Source organism: Rhamphochromis longiceps, linkage group LG3, assembly GCF_057381845.1.
Source record: "Rhamphochromis longiceps isolate RC_006_pf linkage group LG3, R_longiceps_female_GT1.1, whole genome shotgun sequence".
Classification (NCBI taxonomy): Eukaryota; Metazoa; Chordata; class Actinopteri; order Cichliformes; family Cichlidae; genus Rhamphochromis; species Rhamphochromis longiceps.
This window is the reverse complement of record NC_140559.1, coordinates 38264092-38287304: the sequence shown is the minus strand read 5'-3', so window position 1 is coordinate 38287304 and position 23213 is coordinate 38264092. Positions and strand designations below refer to the sequence as shown.

The 23213-nt window shown below is 40.9% G+C and overlaps 1 protein-coding gene across 1 annotated transcript; it reads right to left on the bottom strand.

Moving 5' to 3' along the window:
* Window positions 1-435: 435 nt before the first annotated feature.
* LOC146674512 (uncharacterized) lies at window positions 436-22107 on the bottom strand. The gene is made up of 11 exons (XM_085401074.1): window positions 21939-22107; window positions 21505-21627; window positions 12052-12363; window positions 11617-11928; window positions 11167-11472; window positions 6704-7018; window positions 6269-6580; window positions 4862-4994; window positions 3886-4121; window positions 3640-3794; window positions 436-2919 (listed from the first exon to the last, which is right to left on the bottom strand). Exons 1-11 carry the CDS (start codon window positions 22105-22107, stop codon window positions 436-438), a joined length of 4857 nt encoding a protein of 1618 aa, XP_085257200.1.
* Between the last annotated feature and the right edge of the window lie 1106 nt (window positions 22108-23213).

The window sequence follows — 23213 nt, the reverse complement described above, 5'->3', positions numbered from 1 at the left end:
ATTTATTAAATTAAGAGCTTAAAAGATTAATCAGTGTAATTAAAACCTTACACTGATCAAATATGCATGCCAAATATCCTTGAGCAAGAGCATGTGATGGAAGCAGTTACATAGAAAATGTATAGCATGCTGGTAGGGTAACTATGGCATAGTGGCAAGTTGCTTTGAGTGCTATGAGGAGAAAAGTGCCATATAAAAACAAACCCATTTACCCATCACTGTAATTTGAGAAACTCGAAACGGCAAAATATTTTCCATTTTCAAATTTAGATCATTTAGTTTCAAAATGTTGAATCATTGTCTCATAAATATATTGGAGAGAAAGATGCAATTCCCCTCAAATATAAAAAATGACGTAAAAGGAAAGTACTAAATTACTATTGAAGTAAAAGTATTTAAAGTGTGTATTCAGGTACAAGACTTAAGTAAATGTGTTTAGTTATATTCAACCAGTCCAACGAATACATGGAGCAACACAAGAAGAACACAGAGAGAGGTGAAGTGAGTGAAGTGGACCAGGTTTTCACCACTATCAATTTTACTGTTACCTGTGGTGGAGGTAGTGGCGGGGACAGCAGTGGGGACAGTGGTGGGGACAGCTGTAGGGAAAATGGTGGGTGTAGTAGGAAGGGCAGTGGTGGGCACAGTCGGATGGACAGTGGTGGGGAAAGCAGTAGAAGAAGCAGCAGTGGGTACAGCGGTGGGGACAGTAGGAATAGCAGTGGTGGGGTTACTAGAAGGGACAGTGGTAGGGACAATTGTTGAAACCGTGGAAGGGACAATGGGGGAAACAGCAGTAAGGGCAGTAGTGGGAACAGTAGGAAGTGCAGTGGTGGAAACAGTGGTGGGGACAGTTGAAGGGACAATAGGGGAAACAGCAGTAGGGTCAGTCCTGGGTAGAGAAGTAGAAGAAGCAGCAGGAATAGTAGAAGGGACATTGGTGGGGACAGTGATTGGGATAGGACTAGGGGAGGTGGTGTGGCTAGGAGTAGTAACAGTGGTGGGGACAGTGGTTGGGATAGGAGTAGGGGAGGTGGTGTGGCTAGGAGTAGTAACAGTGGTGGGGACAGTGGTTGGGATAGGAGTAGTGGAGGTGGTGTGGCTAGGAGTAGTGACAGTGGTGGGGACAGTGGTTGGGATAGGAGTAGGGGAGGTGGTGTGGCTAGGAGTAGTAACAGTGGTGGGGACAGTGGTTGGGATAGGAGTAGGGGAGGTGGTGTGGCTCGGAGTAGTAACAGTGGTGGGGACAGTGGTTGGGATAGGAGTAGGGGAGGTGGTGTGGCTAGGAGTAGTAACAGTGGTGGGGACAGTGGTTGGGATAGGAGTAGTGGAGGTGGTGTGGCTAGGAGTAGTAACAGTGGTGGGGACAGTGGTTGGGATAGGAGTAGTGGAGGTGGTGTGGCTAGGAGTAGTGACAGTAGGTAGGGCAGTGGTGGACACAGTCGGATGGACAGTGGCGGGGAAAGCAGTAGGGAGAATGGTGGGAACAGTAGTGGGGAAAGTGGAGGAGAGAATGGGGGGGAAAGCAGTAGGGACAGTGGTGGGCACAGCAGTGTGGACAGCAGTGGGGGCAGTAGTTGGGACAGTGGTGGGCACAGTAGAAGGGGAAGTTGTAAGGACAGCAGTAGGAACAACTGTGGGAACTGTGGTGGAGACAGTGGAAAGGACAATTGTGGAAACAGCAGTAGGGAATGTCGTGGGGCCCGTAGAAGGGACTGTGCTGGGGGCTGGAGTAGGGAGAATGGTGGGAACAGTGGTGGGGACAGTAGAGGAGACAATAGGGGAAACAGCAGTAGGGTCGGTCGTGGGGACAGAAATAGAAGAAGCACTGGGGATAGTAGAAGGGACAGTAGGAGGGACAGTGCTGATGGCAGGAGTAGGGACAGTTGTGGGGACAGTAGCAGGGACAGTGGTGGGGAAAGCAGTAGGGAGAATGGTCGGAATAGTAGGAAGGGCAGTGGTGGGGACTGTGGTGGACACAGTCAGATCGACAGTGGCGGGGAAAGCAGTAGGGAGAATGGTGAGAACAGTGGTGTGATCAGTGGAGGAGACAATAGGGGAAACAGCAGTAGGGTTGGTCATGGGGACAGAAGTAGAAGAAACAGTGGGGATAGTAGAAGGGACAGTAGAAGGGACAGCAGGAGGGACAGTGGTGGGGAAAGTGGTTGGGATAGGAGTAGTGGAGATGGTGGGGCTAGTTGGGATAGGACTAGGGGAGATGGTGGGGTCAGTGCTGGGGGCTGGAGTAGGGACAGTGGTGAGAACAGCAGTAGGGACAATAGTGGAAATAGTAGGAAGGGCAGTGGTGGGGACAGCAGTAGGGACAGTAGGAAAATCAGTGGTGGGGTTACTAGAAGGGACAGCGGTGGGGACAGTACAAGGTGCAGTTGTAAGGACAGCTGTAGGGACAATTGTGGGAATTGTGGTGGAGACAGTGGAAGGGACACTGGGGGAAACGGCAGTAGGGACAGTGCTGGGGGCAGGAGTAGGGATAGTGGTGGGGAAGGTGGAAGGGACAGTGTTGGGGACAGCAGTAGAATAAGCAGCAGTAGGGTCAGTTGTGGGGATACTAGAAGGGACAGCAGTGGGGACACTAGAATGGACAGTAGTGTGGGCAGTAGTTGGGACAGTGGTGGGGACAGGAGTAGAGACAGCGGTGGGGACAGCAGTAGAGACAGTGGTGGGGACAGGAAGAGTTGATGATGTTGGACAGGTGAAATAAAAGTCACTGTCAGGGCCCAACGAGGTGAAGGTAACAAAGTTTGGTTGAGTGCCAGTGACGGTGTCCTTGATCCAATTTTGGTACTCTGACACACGAGTGAAGACTGCAGGTCTTGCACAGTCATCATTAAAAGTCACAACTCCACTCTGGAGCCATTCAAAGCCTCTCTTTGTCATTAGTTGTCCCCCTAAGTTACCCTGTGAGAAAAGAAAGATCAAAGTTCTGAAGGCAGAGAAATACCTTTTAGTTACACCTGTTTCTGTGTTGATCCTGCTAAAGCATGAATATTATGAACGCTAACCTAAAATGCAGTTTGCTTACCTCAATCTAAGCTATTATTTTATTTATGAGTCTGTAATTAACTTTAACAGTCACAAAGACAGTAACAAAATGAAACAGTCAGCCCATCTAAAAATGAAAGGAGAGTCTCTAAGTAAGTGTGAACGATTTCTACAAGCTGCAACTGGATAGCTATCAAACAATCACAAATATATTTTTGATTCGCTTATATGTTAAGAGGAGGCTTCTTCAAGGACAGAAAAAGCTAAACAGACACTGAAGCGCCTTACTAGTCCCCACTGAGAATTAATTTTAAAGCTTTTTTTTGTGGGGGGGTTTATGGGTTTTTTTGTGTTTTTGTGGTTGACCTGTTGCACTTAGGCACTCAAGTGCATTTACGACTATGATGTCACTGATAAAAAATTTCCCAGAAGTTTCGATAAGATATTTTTTGCATATCCAACTGTGCTGAAACTCGATTGAGTAATAAATCATCTTGGTTGAGTCGTGAAAGCTAACAGTCTATAATATCAGTAAGGTCGATACAATAACAGAAAAAACAATCCAATATGAAAGTAACACATAATTCTCACAGCACTAATCAAGGAGTGACATTATACATGAATCTTTGGGATCACCTGACATGAATCCTTCTCTCCAGCGCTGAGCCCAGCACAGATCATGTTCTCCATGATCACTTTGTCACCTTCATAGTAGCACTGACACTCATTGTTTCCCACTACTGGTACATTTACTTCACGCAGGATGTTCAGGAAGGAATCGTTACCGAATTGTAAAAAGAAATAGAAGAGCTTTAAAAAAAACCCTGTACATTCCTAGAAAATTAAAAAAATATTTTATATACTTACCATTTTCACATATATCAGTAATCCAGCTGCTTGTCCCACTGTGGAAAGTGCTTTTTGATGAGGCTAAGCAGACTGGCTGAATGTAGTCTGTGAAAGTCACAGGAACTGACAGCTTCAGAAGACAAATGTCGTTCTCATGTGTGTTGTTGTTGAATTCAGGATGGCAGATGATGTCTTCTAATGTTCGAGACATTTTGCTGGAGCTTAAATCTGACTGGTTGTGGCAGCCGAGATGGACCTCTGTCAGGTTACTAAATTTAAAAATTGTGAAAAAGAATGGTTTGTTGTTTTTTTTTCTTTTCTATTAGCTTGATTTGGTCAAGATCACATTTCAAACCAGGTACTGTTCATGTGATCTTGAAAATGGACACATCAGTGATTTATTGTGCAAAAATGGAATCATTACTTTCAAAGCTCTTTTTTCTCCTTGTGTGTGTGTTTCTGTGTTTGGGGTTAATTATTGGCAGGGATAATGATTTAAAGATATCTGTGAAATTATTATTATTATTATTATTATTATTATTATTATTATTATTATTATTATTATTATTATTATTATTAACAAACAGCTAGGCTAGCCTTTCCCCATTGTATGTCTTTATGCTAAACATTTTGGACAGCAGTTACATCTCAGATTTGGACAACCTCCAGAAGCGATCTGCTTGATCCCATCACAATAGTGAACTCACGTGGTCTGCCACGTCACACTGAGGGTCCAATGATTCTTGTTGCCCTAAAAAATTGTTTCTGGAAATGTATTTCTGTAGAATAAATTTTTTAAGATATTAAAAACTCCTGACCTTCAGAAAATAAGTAGAATGATAACCTGTAAATCTTAACCTCTTAAGCCCCAAGCCTACCTGATCTCCTGCCTTTTGCCCCAGTATCAGGGGGCGTTGGAGCTTAAGAGGTTAAGCTAGTTGTAAACTGAGGAGTAATGGTCATTTGCAACATCATCACACAGAAATTTAAATTGGCAACAGTGACTTACTGTGATATGCAGGAAGCAGCTGTCAGCACCCACTGGTTGGTGATTAAGGACCCCCCACACCGAAACTCTCCATTGTGGCTTATAGTGACCTGCCAGGGCCAACTTTCTGTGCTTTCCACAGCCCTGCCGCATGCTGGCAAAACAAAAGATCACAGCTAACTGTAAAAACTACTTTTCCATGTCACAAGGAGTCGCCACAGTGGGTAGCTCGTCATGTTTTGTTTAGCTGAGTTTTATGCTGAATGTCCCTCCTGATGAAAACCCAAAGGGGATAAACCATAGATAACTGTAATAGGCCCATTTCACTCTAGTCATTGGTCATATTGTACACAAACACTGACATCACCACCAGTGTTGGGGAGTAACGGAATACATGTACCGCCCTTACGTATTTAAAATACAAAATATGAGTAACTGTATTCCGTTACAGTTACCGTTTAAAAAGGTGGTATTCAGAATACAGTTACTTTGTTGAAATAAATGGATTACACTGCGGTACTTTCCTGTTTCATTTTGTCGCGGGTCAGGACTGTTTGGGTTTTGTTTGACAGCTACGTTCTGTTGTTCCAGGCGGCAGCGTTACGGTTGCCGTGGTTACAGGGCGACGCTCTCTCTCTCTCTCTGTGACTGTGTGTTTCCTGGGTGAGAGAGCGCCTTTTCGTTGTTGTTGTTGTTGTGCTAAGCTAACAGGCAGAATGCTACAAGCATAGCTCTAAAGAATGTAGCATCATGGGCAGTGTAGTCCGTGTCGCGGACCTTCAGTAATAGTAATAAATCACACAGCAATAGTACATTCACGTTGTTGTAAAAAGCATGATAATATATTAAGTAATCCAAAGTATTCAGAATACGTTACTGTCATTGAGTAACGTAACGGAATATGTTACAGAATACATTTTGGAGCATGTATTCTGTATTCTGTAATGGAATACATTTTAAAAGTAACCTTCCCAACACTGATCACCACAGCTCCCTTCTAATGATAGAAGCAATGAGGGTGTGTTCCTGCAGCAACGTGGGCTTAATGAGGAGCCTCTAGCGCTGTCCCACAGTTTAAATATCTGCATCATTTAAGTTCCAGCTGTCATCAAAGACTGTTCCCCAGATGTTATTGTGATAAATTTCTACTCTGCATCAAGTTAATCCAGCTAATCTGATTGGACCTTTTAAGCATAAGTCACAAGACAAACTACTTTTTTAATATATGTAACTTATATTAAATATACACATACATATAACTTCAAGCACTAGGTGCAGTGACTCCCAAGCTTTGCAAGTGGCTCCAGCTGATCCCAGAAACAACATCGGAGATCTATGTGGCTCTATGTGAAGGATAGACCTTCCACATATATGTATGACACTAAAGACACCATGAGGAAATTGTTCTCTATCTATAAGTTGTCTCACCTGAACAAATGACACTAACATCGTAGTGATGTTCACTGTAGTAGTTTCCCCATCCAGAGTGTTGACATTCAGTTAGAGAACTTTCATTTCCTGAACAGGTCACATCACCAAGCCAAATCGGTCCCAATCCTTCACCAAAATAAGCAAGTCGTGGAACCTCTAGTGCTGACCCACAGTTTATCTGTCTGCAAACCACATCAGCATCGTTTAGGTCCCAGTTAAAATCAGAGACTGTTCCCCAGATGTTATTGTGATAAACTTCTACTCTGCCAGAGCATCGAGTTGATCCAAAGCCAGCTAATCTGATCAGATCTATCAGACAAAGGACATAACAAAATTTTGATATGTTAATTTTATTATATATAAAAGATTTCTCATATGACACACAAGAATAGGCTGATCTATAATGTCTTGAATATTTAACAGTTTTCTCACCTGAACAGATCACACCAGCATCCTGACCATGTCCACAGCTGTGTGATCCAAATCCACTGTGTCGACACTTAGTGAGAGAGGTTTCAGTACCTGAACAGCCCACATTATCAAGCCAAATCTGTCCAGTTCCTGCACCAAAGTGAGCTGAATGAGGAGCTTCCAGTGCCGTCCCACAGTTTAACTGTCTGCAAACCACCTCTGCATCATTTAAGTCCCAGCCATTATCACAAACCGTTCCCCGTATGTTATTGTGATAAATTTCTACTCTCCCAGAGCATCGACTCGATCCAGATCCAGTTAAGATCATTGGTACAGCTGAAAACAAAACACAAAGATAAGGTTGGGATAGTTCATGCAATACTTTTAATGTCCAAGCACAGTGTAAAGTCTAATTGTTGAATGTTGTCATTGTGCTTCTTAAATTTTTAAGGTCTGAGTTCAATCTATAGGATCAAGACATTCCTTTGTCTCGGACCACTGGCTGGAGAGGCTTTTATTGCAGATATGTTCTCTGGATCTGGAAGATCTGTTTCTTGTGATGTTGCTTCCTGCTTTTATGATTATTTTGGTGAGCAGGAAGTCATGCATACAGAGACACACACATTCTCACACACTCACTCAAACACACACGCACACATTCTCACACACGCACACACACACACACACACACACACACTCTCACATGCATACAGATGTTTACACATACACACACATAGTGCCTTGTCTTAGAACCATGTGGGAGGTGCTTTGCTGTGATGTGTATTGTGTGAACTGTTTTCCCAACAAAAGGCAGCAAGCGGAGGCCGTCGTTAGGAAAACAGGATTCAGAGTGCTTTCTGAGACACCGGCTGGGGCCTCCCTTGTTAGCAAGTAAAAGATGTTCATCTTGTTTTTGTCGTTAACGAGAATAAGTCTCTAGACTAGTGGGGCTTGTGGAAACACAGACCCAACATACAGTTACCCCAGTTTACAATATTATTTCGAATGAGATAACACTGACGGTTAAAACAGGTGGATTAACGAGCTCCATGTATTTGCTGGGCTCAGTGTCTTTCCTCTGGGTTAGACCACATGTTAGCTCTCTGCCAGGCTGCTCTCTGCTCTGTTCCGGATCTTCAGGGTATATTGGGCACTTCAGACCATTAGGAAGACAGATTAGCTGGTGTCTACTTCTCTGAGGTGTTGGGCAGAGCCTTGTCTCTAGTATCATCCCATTTCTTCCATGTCACTTTACTCAGATTTGTCTGAATTTTCTTGTTTGTTTGTTTGTTTGTTTTTCAACTCCAGCGCACCTCTTGTGTGGCAGCCTGTTACAGAAGCTCTATTCATTTCTGTGTCCTTCCTAAAACTTCCCCTTCTTAATCGCAAGCAGAGAGTGTTTGTTAGCGCCATCTGTAGAAAACACAGTTTTTACCGTTCTTCCCGCTGTAAACACCACTGTTTTGTTCAGAAAAAAAACAATGCGTGTATTTTTTATCATAACTCTGGTTTTATGTCGCCCATCGACACAATTCAAAAACTGGTATATAGTTTGAAGTCCGCACTTTCGACCCAAGTTGAAATGGAGACTCAGAGTCGCTACATCTTGTAGCTGTGTTGTCTGAAATTGGTCATGTGATTTTTAGGCGCCGGTGCGTCCCTCGACCCCAGAGGGTTAAGAACTGTTTTGAGTCCACTGTTTGGGAGATGCTCTGTGACGACCACTGGGAGGACATTGACAGCCTTGCGACCTGCATTATGGATTACATTAACTTATGCATGGATAACACCGTACCCACCGTGCAGTGTTTTTCCAAACACAAACCTTTGATCACCCGAGAAATAAAAGCCGTTCTGAAGCAGAAGAGGAGAGCCTTCACTTCTGAAGACAAGGAGCAATGGAAAAAGGAATAGAGAGAGCTAAAAGGACTGATCAGGAATGGGAAGGACAGCTACAGGCAGAAGATGGAGAACCAGATTCAGTAGAACGATGTTAGCAAATTCTGGAGAGGCCTTAGAACCATCTTGCGCCACAAAGAATAGAACTCTGCCTGGGGGGGGGGGGCGCTGCCACAGTAGCCAATACACATCCAGCACACGGCTCCAGCTTGTCTCTCTCAACCATCCAGGTTACGAGAGAACTGAGCAGGATTAAAGCCAATACCCTAATGAGCTCATCACTGGACCCACTTCAGTTTGCCTATCAGCTTGGAATTGGAGTAGATGATGCCATCATTCACCTCCTACATCATTCCCTTTCTCACCTGGAGACCGCTGGGACCACTGTGAGAATCCTGTTCTCCAATTTCTCCAGTGCCTTCAACACCATTCTTCCCACAGTCATGAAGGAGAATCTGGAGAACACAGGAGTGGACCATCACCTCGCATACTAGACTACCTCACTGACCGACCACAGTATGTTAGAACTCAGGACTGGGTCATCAGCAGTACGGGGGGCCCCACGGGAAATGGTTCTGGCTCTGTTCCTCTTTACCATCTACACTGTAGACTTCTCTCACAACTTCACCCAGTGCTTCCTGCAGAAGTTCTCTGATGACTTTGCAATAGTCGGCCTCATCACTGATGGGCAAGACAAGGATTACAGAGAACTGACCCAAGGCTTTGTGGACTGGTGCCAGCAGAACAACCTCCAGATCAACACTGAAAAAAACCAAGGAGCTGGTGGTAGACTTCTGCAGGCACAAACATCCTCCACTATACTAAACACAAAAGGTATGGACATTGAGGCTCTGGACAGCTACAGGTACCTTGGGTTCATCTGAACAATGAACTGGACTGGACTCATGATTCAGATGCTCTCTACAGGAAAGGGCAGAGCAGGCTGTACCTGCTGCAGAGACTCAGGTCTTTAGGAGTGAAGGACCCGCTGCTGAAGACCTTCTATGACTCTGTGTTGGCCTTGGCCATGTTTTAACATGTGGTCTGCTGGGACGGCACCATCTCAGCTGGAGACAGGAAGAGACTGAACAGGCTGATCTGGAGGGCCAGCTCTGTTCTAGGATGCCCTCTGGACCAAGTGGAGGTGGTGAGTGAGAGGAGAATGGTGGCTAAGCTGTCATCCCTGTTGGACAACATCTCCCACCCCATGCAGGAGACTCTGACAGCACTGAGCAGCTCCTTCAGGGTCAGGCTGCGGCACCCACGGTGTGGGACAGAGAGACTCCGCAGGTCTTTCCTTCCTACTGCTGTCGGACTCCATAACAAGAGACTTTACAGATTACCACATATGCACAGACAGACATACACGTGCAATACCACTGAGTGCAATTTTTCTGACAACATAGTATTCTGTTGTATATAGTATTTTATTCTATTGTATTGTCAAGGTGAGTAACAGGCAGGAGGTGTAGGACTCAGACCCAAATGTAGGACTCAGAAATTGAGTGATTAACTAAAGGAGGCAGCTTTATTGCTGGAGAACATACAAACATGAAATACCCGGGAACTAAACTAAAAACATGAATATCCAACTTAAAAACTGAGAAACTAGAAAAGAAACCAAGAGACAGAAAGCTAGAACATTACTAGAAACACGGAGGCAAAACACAGCACGGTGAGGGAATGACATGACACAGTGCAAGGAAAACACAGGGCTTAAATAAACACTAGTAATCAGGGAATGGGAGACAGGAGGGAAACACAGCTGGGAGAAATCAGACTTAATGCGACAAGGGAAGTAAAACCAGAAACACTGACATAAGACACAGACTTCCAAAGTAAAACAGGAAACACACAACAGGCACAGAGGCATGAACTTGACACTGAGCAAAGGGAACACGGAAACAAAACCTGGGAACAAAGAACAAAGGACTAGAGCTAGAAATACAAAACAGAAAGCAAAACACTTTTAGTCAAAACATGAGGAAATAAAAGTACAATACTCAAAAAAATGGGTCACCAACCTAGGACCATGAGATTTATATAGTAAGTTATTATTTTTATCTTATTATAGTATATGGTTTTTCCTCATTTTTACTGCTGCAACTTTGCACTGTCCATTTTCTGGTGTAACACAACAAATTTCCCATGTGTGGGACTAATAAAAGTGTATCTCTTATCTATCTTTTCCATCTCCTTCTCAGGCTTGGCCTTCACATTGGGCAGAACCCTGATCTGTTGCCTAGGGTATAGTGCCATCGACTCTAGGGGTGTCTAAAAGTGTTATACTGTACATAACTGAGTGAAGAGAGAGCCTCGATGTGAAAGCAAATGTATGGTTTCTTTAATTTTTTTAAGCCCCTAAATTAATCTATGTCTCTCTGAATCGCAACTGCATTTACAGAGAATGATGGAACACTTCATTACCGAAATCCTACAGAGTAGGGTTACTGTACAGCTCAATTTGACTCCTCACAATGAACGTAATCTAAAACACACCAATGAATGGATGAAAAAGCTCTAAAACAGAAAAGTTACATTTACATGGCATTACTAGACATTGAGAAGATCCAAATGTATCTCACCTGAACAGATCACACCAGCATCTTCACCGTGTTTACAGGTATTTACTCCAAATCCACCGTGTTGACACTCAGTTAAAGAACCTTCTTTTCCTGAACAGGCCACATCATCAAGCCAAATCTGTCCAGTTCCTGCACCAAAGTGAGCTGATCGAGGAGCCTCTAGTGCCATCCCACAGTTTAACTCTCTGCAGACAACTTCAGCATCATTTAGGTCCCAGCCATTATCACAGACTGTTCCCCAGATTTTATTGTGAAAAATTTCTACTCTGCCAGAACATCGAGTCGATCCAGCTAATCTGATTGGACCTTTTGAGCATAAGTCACAAAAGAAACCATCATTTTGATATATGTGCCTTACATGTGCCTTGTTTTTTTGTTTTTTTAATGTATGACACTGAACAGACTATGAAGCAAATTGTTACATATCTAAAAGTGTTCTCATTTTGTCACCTGAACAGATTACACCAACATCGTAGTAATGTCCAGAGTAGTAGTTTCCCCATCCAGAGTGTTCACATTCAGTTAAAGAACTTTCATTTCCCGAACAGGTCACATCACTGAGCCAAATCTGTCCAGTTCCTTCACCAAAGTATGCAAGTTGAAGAGCATCTACTGCCGATCCACAGTTTATCTGTCTGCAAACCACATCAGCATCATTTAGGTCCCAGTTATAATCAGAGACTGTTCCCCAGATATATTTATGATAAATTTCTACTCTGCCAGAGCATCGAGTCGATCCAGAGCCAGCCAATCTGATCAGATCTATTAAACATAGGGCATAAAAATGTTTTGATATGTTCTTTACATTATATAGGAATGATTTTATATATGACACACAAGAACAGAATGACTTATGATGTTATCAATATCTAACAGTTTTATTACCTGAACAGATGACACCAGCATCCTGACCTTGTCCACAGCTGTGTGATCCAAATCCACTGTGTTTACATTCAGTTAGAGAACTTTCAGTACCTGAACAGCCCACATTATCAAGCCAAATCCGTCCAGTTCCTGCACCAAAGTGAGCTGAATGAGGAACTTCCAGTGCCGTCCCACAGTTTAACTGTCCGCAAACCACCTCTGCATCATTTAAGTCCCAGCCACCATCAGAGACTCTTCCCCAGATGTTATTGTGATAAATTTCTACTCTGCCAGAGCATCGAGTTGATCCAGACCCAGCTAACCTGATAAGATCTATCAGACAAAGGGCATAACCATTATTTTATATGTTCATTACATTTTATAGGAGAGATTTCATTTGTGGCACACAAGAACAGAATGACTTATAATGTCTTCATTATCTAAATGTTTTCTCGCCTGAACAAATCACACCAGCACTCCGATCATATCCACATTTGTGTCTTCCAAATTCACTGTGTTGACACTCATTTAGAGAACTTTCGTTTCCTGAACAGTTGACATTATCAAGCCAAATCTTTTCAGTTTCTGCACGAAAGTGAGCTGATCGAGGAGCTTCTAGTGCCGTCCCACAGTTTAATTGTCTGCAAACCACCTCTGCATCATTTAAGTCCCAGTTATAATCAGAAACTGACACCCAGTTATTATTGTGATAAATTTCTACTCTTCCAGAGCATCGAGTCGATCCAGATCCAGTTAAAATGATTTTGGCTCCATCTAAAAAAACAAGAACAAAGAACATAAAAGAAATGTGGTGGATACAACATACCATGCTTTTCATACTGAAGCATAGTTGCCCACACAGAAGTAAGAACCATAAGACACAAAACATAAAAAGAACAAAGAAAGCTTTCTCAAAGAAATGTTATTACACATTATTGATAAGCGTATACATTGTTGCATTATTTTTATGAAAAATATTGTACTGCTGATGGGAGAGCTGGATTAGAGAAGAAAAAAAAGTAAAAAATAATGCTTGAAAATTACTCACAACTTAAAATTATTTACAGTAGGCTATAACACTACTAAAAATTTCTGCTCAAAAACTTATACTTTTTTTTTTGTTAAAACTCATTGCCTCTTAGTGCTTAGTGTTAAAATTGCATGCTAATCTCAGGAAAATTACATAACACATGCATTGTAAATTTAGGAGTTATTGCATACTAAGTCACTGGCTCTATTATAGAATGCAACCGATTATGGTATTTAGTATTTTTCTCTTGTTGCTGTAGAGCTGACATCTGGAAACGTGTTCCAAAAAAACCATGAAAGTTAACAAAGACAGAGCTTTTGTTTGCTCACCGGGCAGCTTTGAAGCACAACCTGAAAAGCAGAAATGAAAGACAAAAAAAAGTTTAGTTCAGATAAAGACATATCTTCATATCACACATGGTTATTTGGGCAGGACCTCTTAAAGTTGTATTGTTATGCATTGTGTACCCCAAGCATCTATTTAAAAGGGGTTAATACATTAACATACACACCCCACTTTTCAGTTATTTATTTGTAGAAAAAATGTTTGGAATCATGTATGATTTTCGTTCCACTTCTCCCGTGTACACCACTTTGTGTTGGTCTTTCACTTGGGATTCCAATAAAATTGATTCATGTTTGTGGCTGTAATGTGACAAAATGTGGAAAATTTCAAGGGGGGCGAATACTTTTGCAAGCCACTGTAATAACTTTTGATGTTACAAAGCAGTATTTATAAAGAGAAAAAGCTCTCTTTATTTTAAAAAGGTAATTTCAAAAGAACTTGTATCACCACCTCCAGGTTCACTGTTCTAACACATATGCCACAACTATCACATCCTTGTTTTCGCTTCAGCCACTGCCCCAGTTGTGTTCTGCATGGCCTGTCGGTACCTATCAATTGCTTCTGTAGTCCCACAAGCTAATCAAGCCCCATAGGACTCCTTCTTCAGTCTAGTTACTCCCTTCACCTCTGGTGTCCACCATTTGGTTCGGGTATAACCACCACAACAGGCACCAACCACCTTGTGGTTGCAGCTCAGTGCTGCAACTTCGACAATGGAGGTGCTAAACATTGAGTCCATTCTCATTTTTTTTTCTCATCACCTTGAGGCTGAGTGTACCACACCCTCTACTTTGAGGCAATTGCAAAATGATCACTGCATTATTTGACATCTTGATTCACCACAGTAATTTTGAAGGTGTCAACTGATCTCAGGTGGTCACAAGCTTGGTCTCAGTCATTGAAACAGATATATAGATGACAAACAATTTGCAAGCTCATTGGACATGGTCATGGTAATTTTGGTTGTTCTGTGATGTTTTCCCTAGCACAAGTTATTGCAGTGTATTAGGGCAGCATTAATGCTGATTAATAATGCTGACAGCCCTAATACACTACATAAAGAGCATCAGTCTATTTTTCTTGGTGACACATAGTTTGGGTTTTTTTCTGGTCAGGTTACCAAGAGGCCATTTTCAATTGCAGGGTGCACTTCTACAAACAGATTGCATAGTCTAGTATGAGTTATTATGATGTTTTAGCGATAGATGCAAGCCAATACTAACCAGTTTAGGTCACTTGGTTTTGAGCTTGTGGTTTAAAATGTTATTTTAAGGCTCTTCCTTGTTACATTTAAATAAATATGTTCCTGTTGCTATAGTTCCTTATGACTCTTACATTTAAAAACATATTTGTTTTTTACATAGCTGTGACGTCGTAAGATTCTTTCTGAGGAACATTATGGAATGTTTTTCAAGAGACGCACTTTAAACAGATGACTCATAAACTACAATAGTAGTTTTAAAAATACAGTTCATTGTTCATTGTTAGTTTTGAATAAAGCTATTATTTTAGCTTATTGCTCGGATTGAAAAGAAAATGTATAGTACATACAGTGAGATTAACCTTAACTTAGTTTTATTTATTGAACACTAAATTGTTTGTGTGTATGTGTTTATATATGTATATACAGTAATTAGTTAGAAATTAAAATATACTTAGCATAAAATAATCTTGTCAATCTAACAAATGGTAGTCAAATACAATTAGCATTAAAAAAACCTTTACATTTTACATAACCATTTAATTTCCAATAAACAGATGGTTTCTATAGATATTTGACAGGAGTAAAAGGCATAAGAACAACATAAAAAATCATGTTCATGTTACGAAAAAATTGTGAGCAGTAATAACATAAGACAATAAGGTTGACGATATACAAATTAATTGCATGTAACTGATATACATATCTTTGCAATGTTCATCTAGCAGGTTTTTTTTCAGTGTATTTGCTCAAGTAGTACTGAGAGTGATCATTGTCAACATGAACACTGCAAAAAATAACCTACACAGCTAGTCCGTTTTAAACTGAAATTTTAACCTTGTATATAAAACCTTTAAGGAAAGAAAGACTGGCTGAACAGAGTCAAACACAATGATACTTACAGAAGTCTCCAGGCTTGTGAAATGCAGATTTTAATCAGTGATTGAGTTTAATTAATTTGGTTTGTTAATATTATAACATTGGATACTTATGAGAATAATACAGTATCGGAATAAATATTATACTATATAATATACTTTACTATACAGTGTAGTTTACATTTGTGCCTCTAATTATTCTTTTACATCTGCTCCAGAAACAAACTATGTAATGAGAAAAACCAATCTTTTTTTCTCACCTTTGAAAAAGAGTACGATCATCACACTGAACCAGCACACAAGCTGTTGGAGCTCCATTGCTAACAACTACAGTCATTGTCTTAGACTTTAAAAGACAAAAGAATATGCTCAGCTTCTGTGATCACGTTTTACCGTAATCAACGCCTACACTTTGTGTAGTTGATGAGGTATTTAATAAAAGATAAAACCAGAAGAACCAGATGTCATACTTTGTCTAAATGCAGTGAAGGAATGCATTTACATGTCTAGACAACTGAGACACAGTTGGAAGGTAACCTGGTAAGCTATGATTGAGATTAAGAAGTCTTAAGAATAAGATTTAATTAACTTTTTATTACTATCTTTGTTCTGGTTGGCTATGGTAGTGGTTTTTGTTGTTATCATTCAGGTCTGCTTCTTATTCATTGGTAACTTTAAAGTCAATGAATAGTTAAGTTTCCAGGACTTCCGTGAGTTTCCCCCTACATCTAAATTTAGCCTCTTGCTTCCAATCTACTGGTGTATTTGTGGGCTGGCTGTTCCCGCCCCGCCTCCAGGCAGAGCTTCTGTTTTCTTAAGGCTGTAGCTGTCACACTTCTTTCCTGAGCTACAAACAACCTTCAGGTTGAAGCTTAAATCAGTTTTTTGGCAAAGTGACTTTTATTATATATCCTTTATTAATCTTTTATAAAAAGCATCATTGACATTAATTTTTTAAGAGAGCTCTGACAATGAGGGGATCAGAAATTGCAACAAATTTAAATTATCTGTGAAGGTTCTCAGTCATCCAAGTCATTGTAATCTAAGGAGATCGGAAAGAAAAGCGTCTGGATTTCTTTAAGTTGCTTGAAGACGTTTCACCTCTCATCTGAGAAGCTTCTTCAGTTCTAAGGTCAAATGGTGGAGAGTCCAAGATTTAAGCCCTATGGGAGTGCCCCCCAAGAGGGACATGGGCCCCCTAATGATCCTCTACTTAATCACATGAGCCAAGGTGTGAAAACGGCTGTAGGTCACAATCAGTCAAATTTTTGGTTGAACTCATAGTGATGTAATTCCTGTCATGTAATTTCCAGAGATCAAATTGCTCAGGAAGTGAGTGGGCGTTAAATGGCTTCTTTTACTCCTCTTTCAAACCATCTGTCTTCTCTGTCCAAAATGTGAATATTTTAATCCTCAAAAGATTGACCTTTGTCCTTGCAGATGGACAGCTGAGTCTTGTCTCATGGAAGTGGCTCTTCTATGTTGTGCCTTGCGTTTATGAAGTGGTTGTTTGATCTTTCCATTATAGAGGACTTAGCATTCCTACAGCATTGTTAAGTTTGTGTTTAGGAGTTCTGTGACTGAACTAAACACTCCTAAATAAATTTAACGACAACGTATGTCCTTCCATTTTTTATTGCAATTTACACATATGCACTCCTTTGTTACTTTACAGTATTAATACTGTGTACATACTTTTTCCAAACATATCTCACATATTCTTAATATGTGTTCTGTTATCAGATAGAAAAAGAGAATTAACACATTCCACTCTCATAGACAATAGCCTTGTCTGATAGCCAATTTTCTTGTGAAACTTGCTTCAAAATGAATTCTAAAAGCATAAATCTCAAATGTTCCAAAAGAATGGTGTAATCAGCACCAAATTGATATGTGCACTGAATTTAAGTAAACACTTTTTGGCTAAAATCACGCGACTGAAACTACGTAGAAACACAAAATAACACAGACGAACTGACAAGGAACACAGGCAGGCACACAGTATAAATACAAACAAGGTAACAAGGGAATGACACACTAGAGGGGAACACAGCTGGACCTAATTAGACACGACGAGACACAGAACTTCGAAGTAAAACAGGAAGCTCACAAACTGTTTTACAAACACAAACTCAGAGACACAGACAGAGCACAGGAGAACACCGGTAGGAATAATAGAAACTAGAAGAAACTAGAAAATCATGACAATAAACTCAGAAACGCTGGGTCAGCGACCCAGGACCATGACAGTCTCATCCATCCCACTAGGGGGCGGGGTTCGAACTGCCACTCCAGCTTGACTAACATCTGATTCATTACTGTGCAAAGTAAGTCAAGACAGGTCGATCCTAGATAACTGATTGCTATGAACTGGTGAACTATGAACTATTTGTGTGCAAATAAGTATAACTACATATATAGTAAACAAACAGCTTCACTCTGCCATTGTCATGTTAAATCTATTAATTGTTTCTCTTACATCAGTGAGAACCATTTCATATCTGTGGTTTCCTTTGACTTCTCTATCATGAAGCAAAACTCTAAGTTAACCATTACTTTAATAACATCAGTGTGGATGTGAGTTGCTAACCCTTCATGACCTATTTAGTATTTGATTAAACAGGTGGTTTCATGAAGGACCCTGGTCTACTGCTTCCAGTAAAGTGGTACCTCCCAGCCTCATAGTAGATGCACCTGTGGTATGAATTTCAAAATCCTATGTTGTGTCGTTCTAAAGTTATTGCATTCACAAATGTGTGTGTCCACACACCCAATGGGTTGCCTACAATACTCCAGCCAAGTCAAACACACAAGCAAAAAACGTATTTATATATATATATATATATATATAAATTAAAAAAAAACACCCAGCACGCCCCTGCGGGCGGTTTATCCTTCAAGCTCGGGTCCTCTACCAGAGGCCTGGGAGCTTGAGGGTCCTGCGCAGTATCTTAGCTGTTCCCAGGACTGCGCTCTTCTGGACAGAGATCTCCGATGTTATTCCCGGGATCTGCTGGAGCCACTCGCCTAGCTTGGGAGTCACCGCACCTAGTGCTCCGATTACCACGGGGACCACCTTTACCTTCACCCTCCACATCCTCTCGAGCTCTTCTCTGAGCCCTTGGTATTTCTCGAGCTTCTCGTGTTCCTTCTTCCTGATGTTGCTGTCATTCGGAACCGCTACATCGATCACTACGGCCGTCTTCTTCTGTTTGTCTACCACCACTATGTCCGGTTGGTTAGCCACCACCATTTTGTCCGTCTGTATCTGGAAGTCCCACAGGATCTTAGCTCGGTCATTCTCCACCACCCTTGGGGGCATCTCCCATTTTGACCTCGGGACTTCCAGGTTATACTCGGCACAGATGTTCCTGTACACTATGCCGGCCACTTGGTTATGGCGTTCCATGTATGCCTTGCCTGCTAGCATCTTGCACCCTGCTGTTATGTGCTGGATTGTCTCTGGGGCATCTTTACGCAGCCTGCACCTGGGGTCTTGCCTGGTGTGATAGACCCCAGCCTCTATGGATCTTGTGCTCAGAGCTTGTTCTTGTGCTGCCATGATTAGTGCCTCTGTGCTGTCTTTCAGTCCAGCTTTGTCCAGCCACTGGTAGGATTTCTGGATATCAGCCACCTCCTCTATCTGCCGGTGGTACATACCGTGCAGGGGCCTGTCCTTCCATGATGGTTCCTCGTCTCCCTCCTCTTTCTTGGGTTTCTGCTGCCTGAGGTATTCACTGAGCACTCGGTCAGTTGGGGCCATCTTCCCAATGTATTCTTGGATGTTCGTTGTCTCATCCTGGACTGTGGTGCTGACACTCACCAGTCCCCGGCCCCCTTCCTTCCGCTTAGCGTACAGCCTCAGGGTGCTGGACTTGGGGTGAAACCCTCCATGCATGGTAAGGAGCTTTCTTGTCTTTATGTCAGTGGCTTCTATCTCCTCCTTTGGCCAGCCTATTACCCCAGCAGGGTACCTGATCACGGGTAGGGCGTACGTGTTGATGGCCCGGATCTTGTTCTTACCATTCAGCTGACTCCTCAGGACTTGCCTGACCCTCTGCAGGTACTTGGTGGTTGCAGCCTTTCTAGCGGCCTCTTCATGGTTCCCATTTGCCTGCGGGATCCCCAGGTACTTGTAACTGTCCTCTATGTCTGCAATGTTGCCTTCTGGTAGTTCAATCCCCTCAGTTCTGACTACCTTCCCTCTCTTTGTTACCATCCGACTACATATATATATATATATATATATATATATATATATATATATATATATATATATATATATATATTTACTTCCGTCTCACTGGATTCACATGAAACTATGAAAGCATAATTTTCACTGTTGCTGTTGTGTTATCAGTTTCTTTGGAGGCTGCATGGACATAATGTCTATTATGACATCTTCTATCTATTCACAGGCACGCTACAAGATAAAATTTCTATTGCAGGTCTGTTTTTAATTGTAGCTGTGGGTGAAATGCTCACATTTACAAGGCGACATGGTGAAATATAGAGCAGTGACTTAAACAAAGTATTGAAACAAAGGTTTTTTTTTTTTTTATAATCAGGCTATTCTAATAACTCAAATCATTCCAGCCTATTACCCTAATTAGTAGTGCAATCGCTTGTGGCCAGGGGGTGGCTGGGTTTCTCCTTTAATACATAACAAGCACCTTCAAAGATACTGCTTTGTGGCTGTGTAATACACATATATTAGTCACATGTTTGTAGATTTTAGAGCATGTTGTTTCTGAGTGGAAATCTCAGTGGTTGGAGTTTTAAATACTAGTGGATGAATCGTTCCCTCTACTGGAAGAAGGGCACTTTGCATGACACACATGAACCATTAATCTTTTCTTGAGATCAGTCAGTTGTTGTTTTAGGAACCTCTGCGCTTGAATGCCCAAGAACCCAACAGCACCGACTTAAAATACAAAATAAATTAGAATCATGAAGGCTCTTATGTTTTGATTTCTTAGGTAAATGACTATGTGATAACAGATGTTTTTCTGTGAAAACCAAGTGTGTTTGTTTTGTTTTGTTTTAAACCCTTTGTGATCTGAAACAATTAAGAATTAATCACATATTTATTAATGTCAGATAGACTATTATTCTTAATTGAGCTGTTAAAATTTTATTTTTGCTCCTAGTCAAAATGGACACAAAACACACCATCCTGCCTCCACATTGTAGCGTTTCATTGTGGAGCAGCATAAATCATGCTACTGGCGTTAATGCAATGCTCTCCATATTGCTGAAAGATGCACTACAGGCAGCAGCAGGTATACTGAACCAGTCTGTCAACCATCTTTATTACTAAAGATGGCACGATACCACTTTTTTATGTCCGATACCGATATCATAAATTTGGATATCGGCCAATACCGATATGAATCCGATATATATTTAATGGATCGGATTACATTTTTTATTTCTCTCCGATATCCGATTGGATCGGTCCATCTCTATTTACTACTGCTCTTTTTTTACAATAATCTTGGAGTTACCATTTTCTGGCAACTCTAATAGGTCAACAGCCACTTTTGTAGGTGTAATCCAAGCATGATTGCATCTCGTTACTTTGAGTTATTACTGGTTTTCCTCTGAGACAGAGACACACCAAATCATGTTTCAGTTTTATCCTGGTTTCAGAGATAGGAAAAATGAATTTATGAATCTTTCCCGTGAACTGTTTCCAGACATAATGCTGTTCTTCCACTAACTACAAATAAATTAGAGAGTAAGTTTGTACTTGTACACATTTAAACAGTCTTTTAATATTTTGACCAGCATTAAATCGTTTACCAACACAAAAGTGAAGTAAACACCACCGTAGGTATGATTTAAATGTGTTTTATTGGAGCACACACAAGAAACACTGCAGCTAAATACAATTTCAAAGTCATGTGCATCTATTTTTAATTGGGTTTTTTTTTTGACCAAAAATCCACTGAAATTTGTTAATGTGCTGGATCTATAGACGTGTGTATTTGCCTTTAAGCGCACATAGACTCTATCACCTTGCTGCAGCTGCAGGAACACTGCATTTCCTCCATTATCAGCCGTGTCAGCTGACTGGTGATCATGGATGTGCAGTATCACCTCATTGTTCTTGTACAAATGCAGCGATGTTTTACGGACACCTCCAGAATGACAGAAATAGGTAAAAAAGTACACACCAGAAACAAGTGCTGTGAAGATACCTGGTGAAAAAAAATGAGTAAACTCCTTTAATTTTTTGTCATTTTCTGAAGAAGCAGGTTTTACACGTGCAGATTCAGGAAACACCTCAGTTAAACATTTATAATATCTTTAAATCTGTTTTCTTTTTCAGAATCTGCAAATGTGAAACTAAATTTCTTATTACTGACCACAAACATGCAAAACCACACAATGCATTTTTCTTTTTTGTCTTTATTTACTTCACTTACACAAACATCAAGAAGAATCTTACCTGTGAGTTCGTTGTAGGCATTTCCAGTGTTTACAAACACTCTATCGTAGATTATAGTTTGGTCTGTGTTAAAGGGACCCAATGGTGAACCTCCCCCAATTCCAGCACTTAGCCCTTTAAGACCTACCATAGAACCAAGTCCGCCAGAGCGGACATGGTGTGGTGCCATTTTTGGGAGCATTTCAAGTCGCTATACATCAATACAACCATTACAGCCTAAATTTTAATAATATGTATGCATTAGGTGCATGGTAATTACATAAATTGCAAAAAGTGCAATAAACTACAAAAAAAATGAAAATCATTTTTGTTTTTATAACATATATTTCTAGTTAGAGAAATTTAAGAGGTTTATCCCTCAAAACTGTAAATACAAAAAAGTTGCACAAAATAGTTTCCCACCACAGGAAATTTATTTTGAATGTCTTCATAGTTTTATTTCTGAAATACACCAATTTTTATATACTGTAAGAAAAACGAAAATAAATATAATAATGCAAATTTGCAAAAAAAAAGCAGCATATGCATCAAAATAAACAATTTCCAGCAGTGCAATTTAAGTTCTAAGCATCCCAGAAACGACACAGAAACTCATAAAGATACCTTTTAAAAACACCAGTATAGGCTCATGAGGCCCCGATGGTAAAAAACTACATTTCCACGAAAATTACGTCACTTTCAGCTTCGGACAGGTAATGGCGGACATGCAAAAATTCGCGCTGACGTCTATTCCAAAGTAGGAAGTGTTATGAACAGCTGATCGGATCGGCAAAGAGTGTTTCTGGAATATTATGTTTTTGTTGCTGCAAGTGCTTTTTATGCAGTTTTTGTAAAGCTATATGTGGAAGGAAACCGTGACCTAGGACAAGCTGATGGCATAAGATGTAAGTACAACTTCTCCGGTTTCATATGCAAAAATAATTATTGCGCTAGCTTACATGGTTGCAGTGGTACCAGGATTTAAAAGTAGTTGCGCAAAACGGAGCGTGCCCGCTCCGACCGGCTTTAAAGGGTTAATATGACAATGTTTCTCTCTAGGGAAAAAAAGAAAAGCTTATTTCAGACTAAAAGTGTAAAAATGTTAAAGTATGACTCTTCACACCATTTTTTTTCTAAAAAAAAAAAGTGTAACATCACAAAAATACACTTCTGCTTGAGTTTTGTTCTTTACCCTTTTGTTCCAGCTGCAGAATGAGACTTCCGTAGCCTGTCAGCCTGTTTTCAATGTTCATCACCTTGATTTCCAAAGAATGTATTTTTTCTCTCATTGCACCA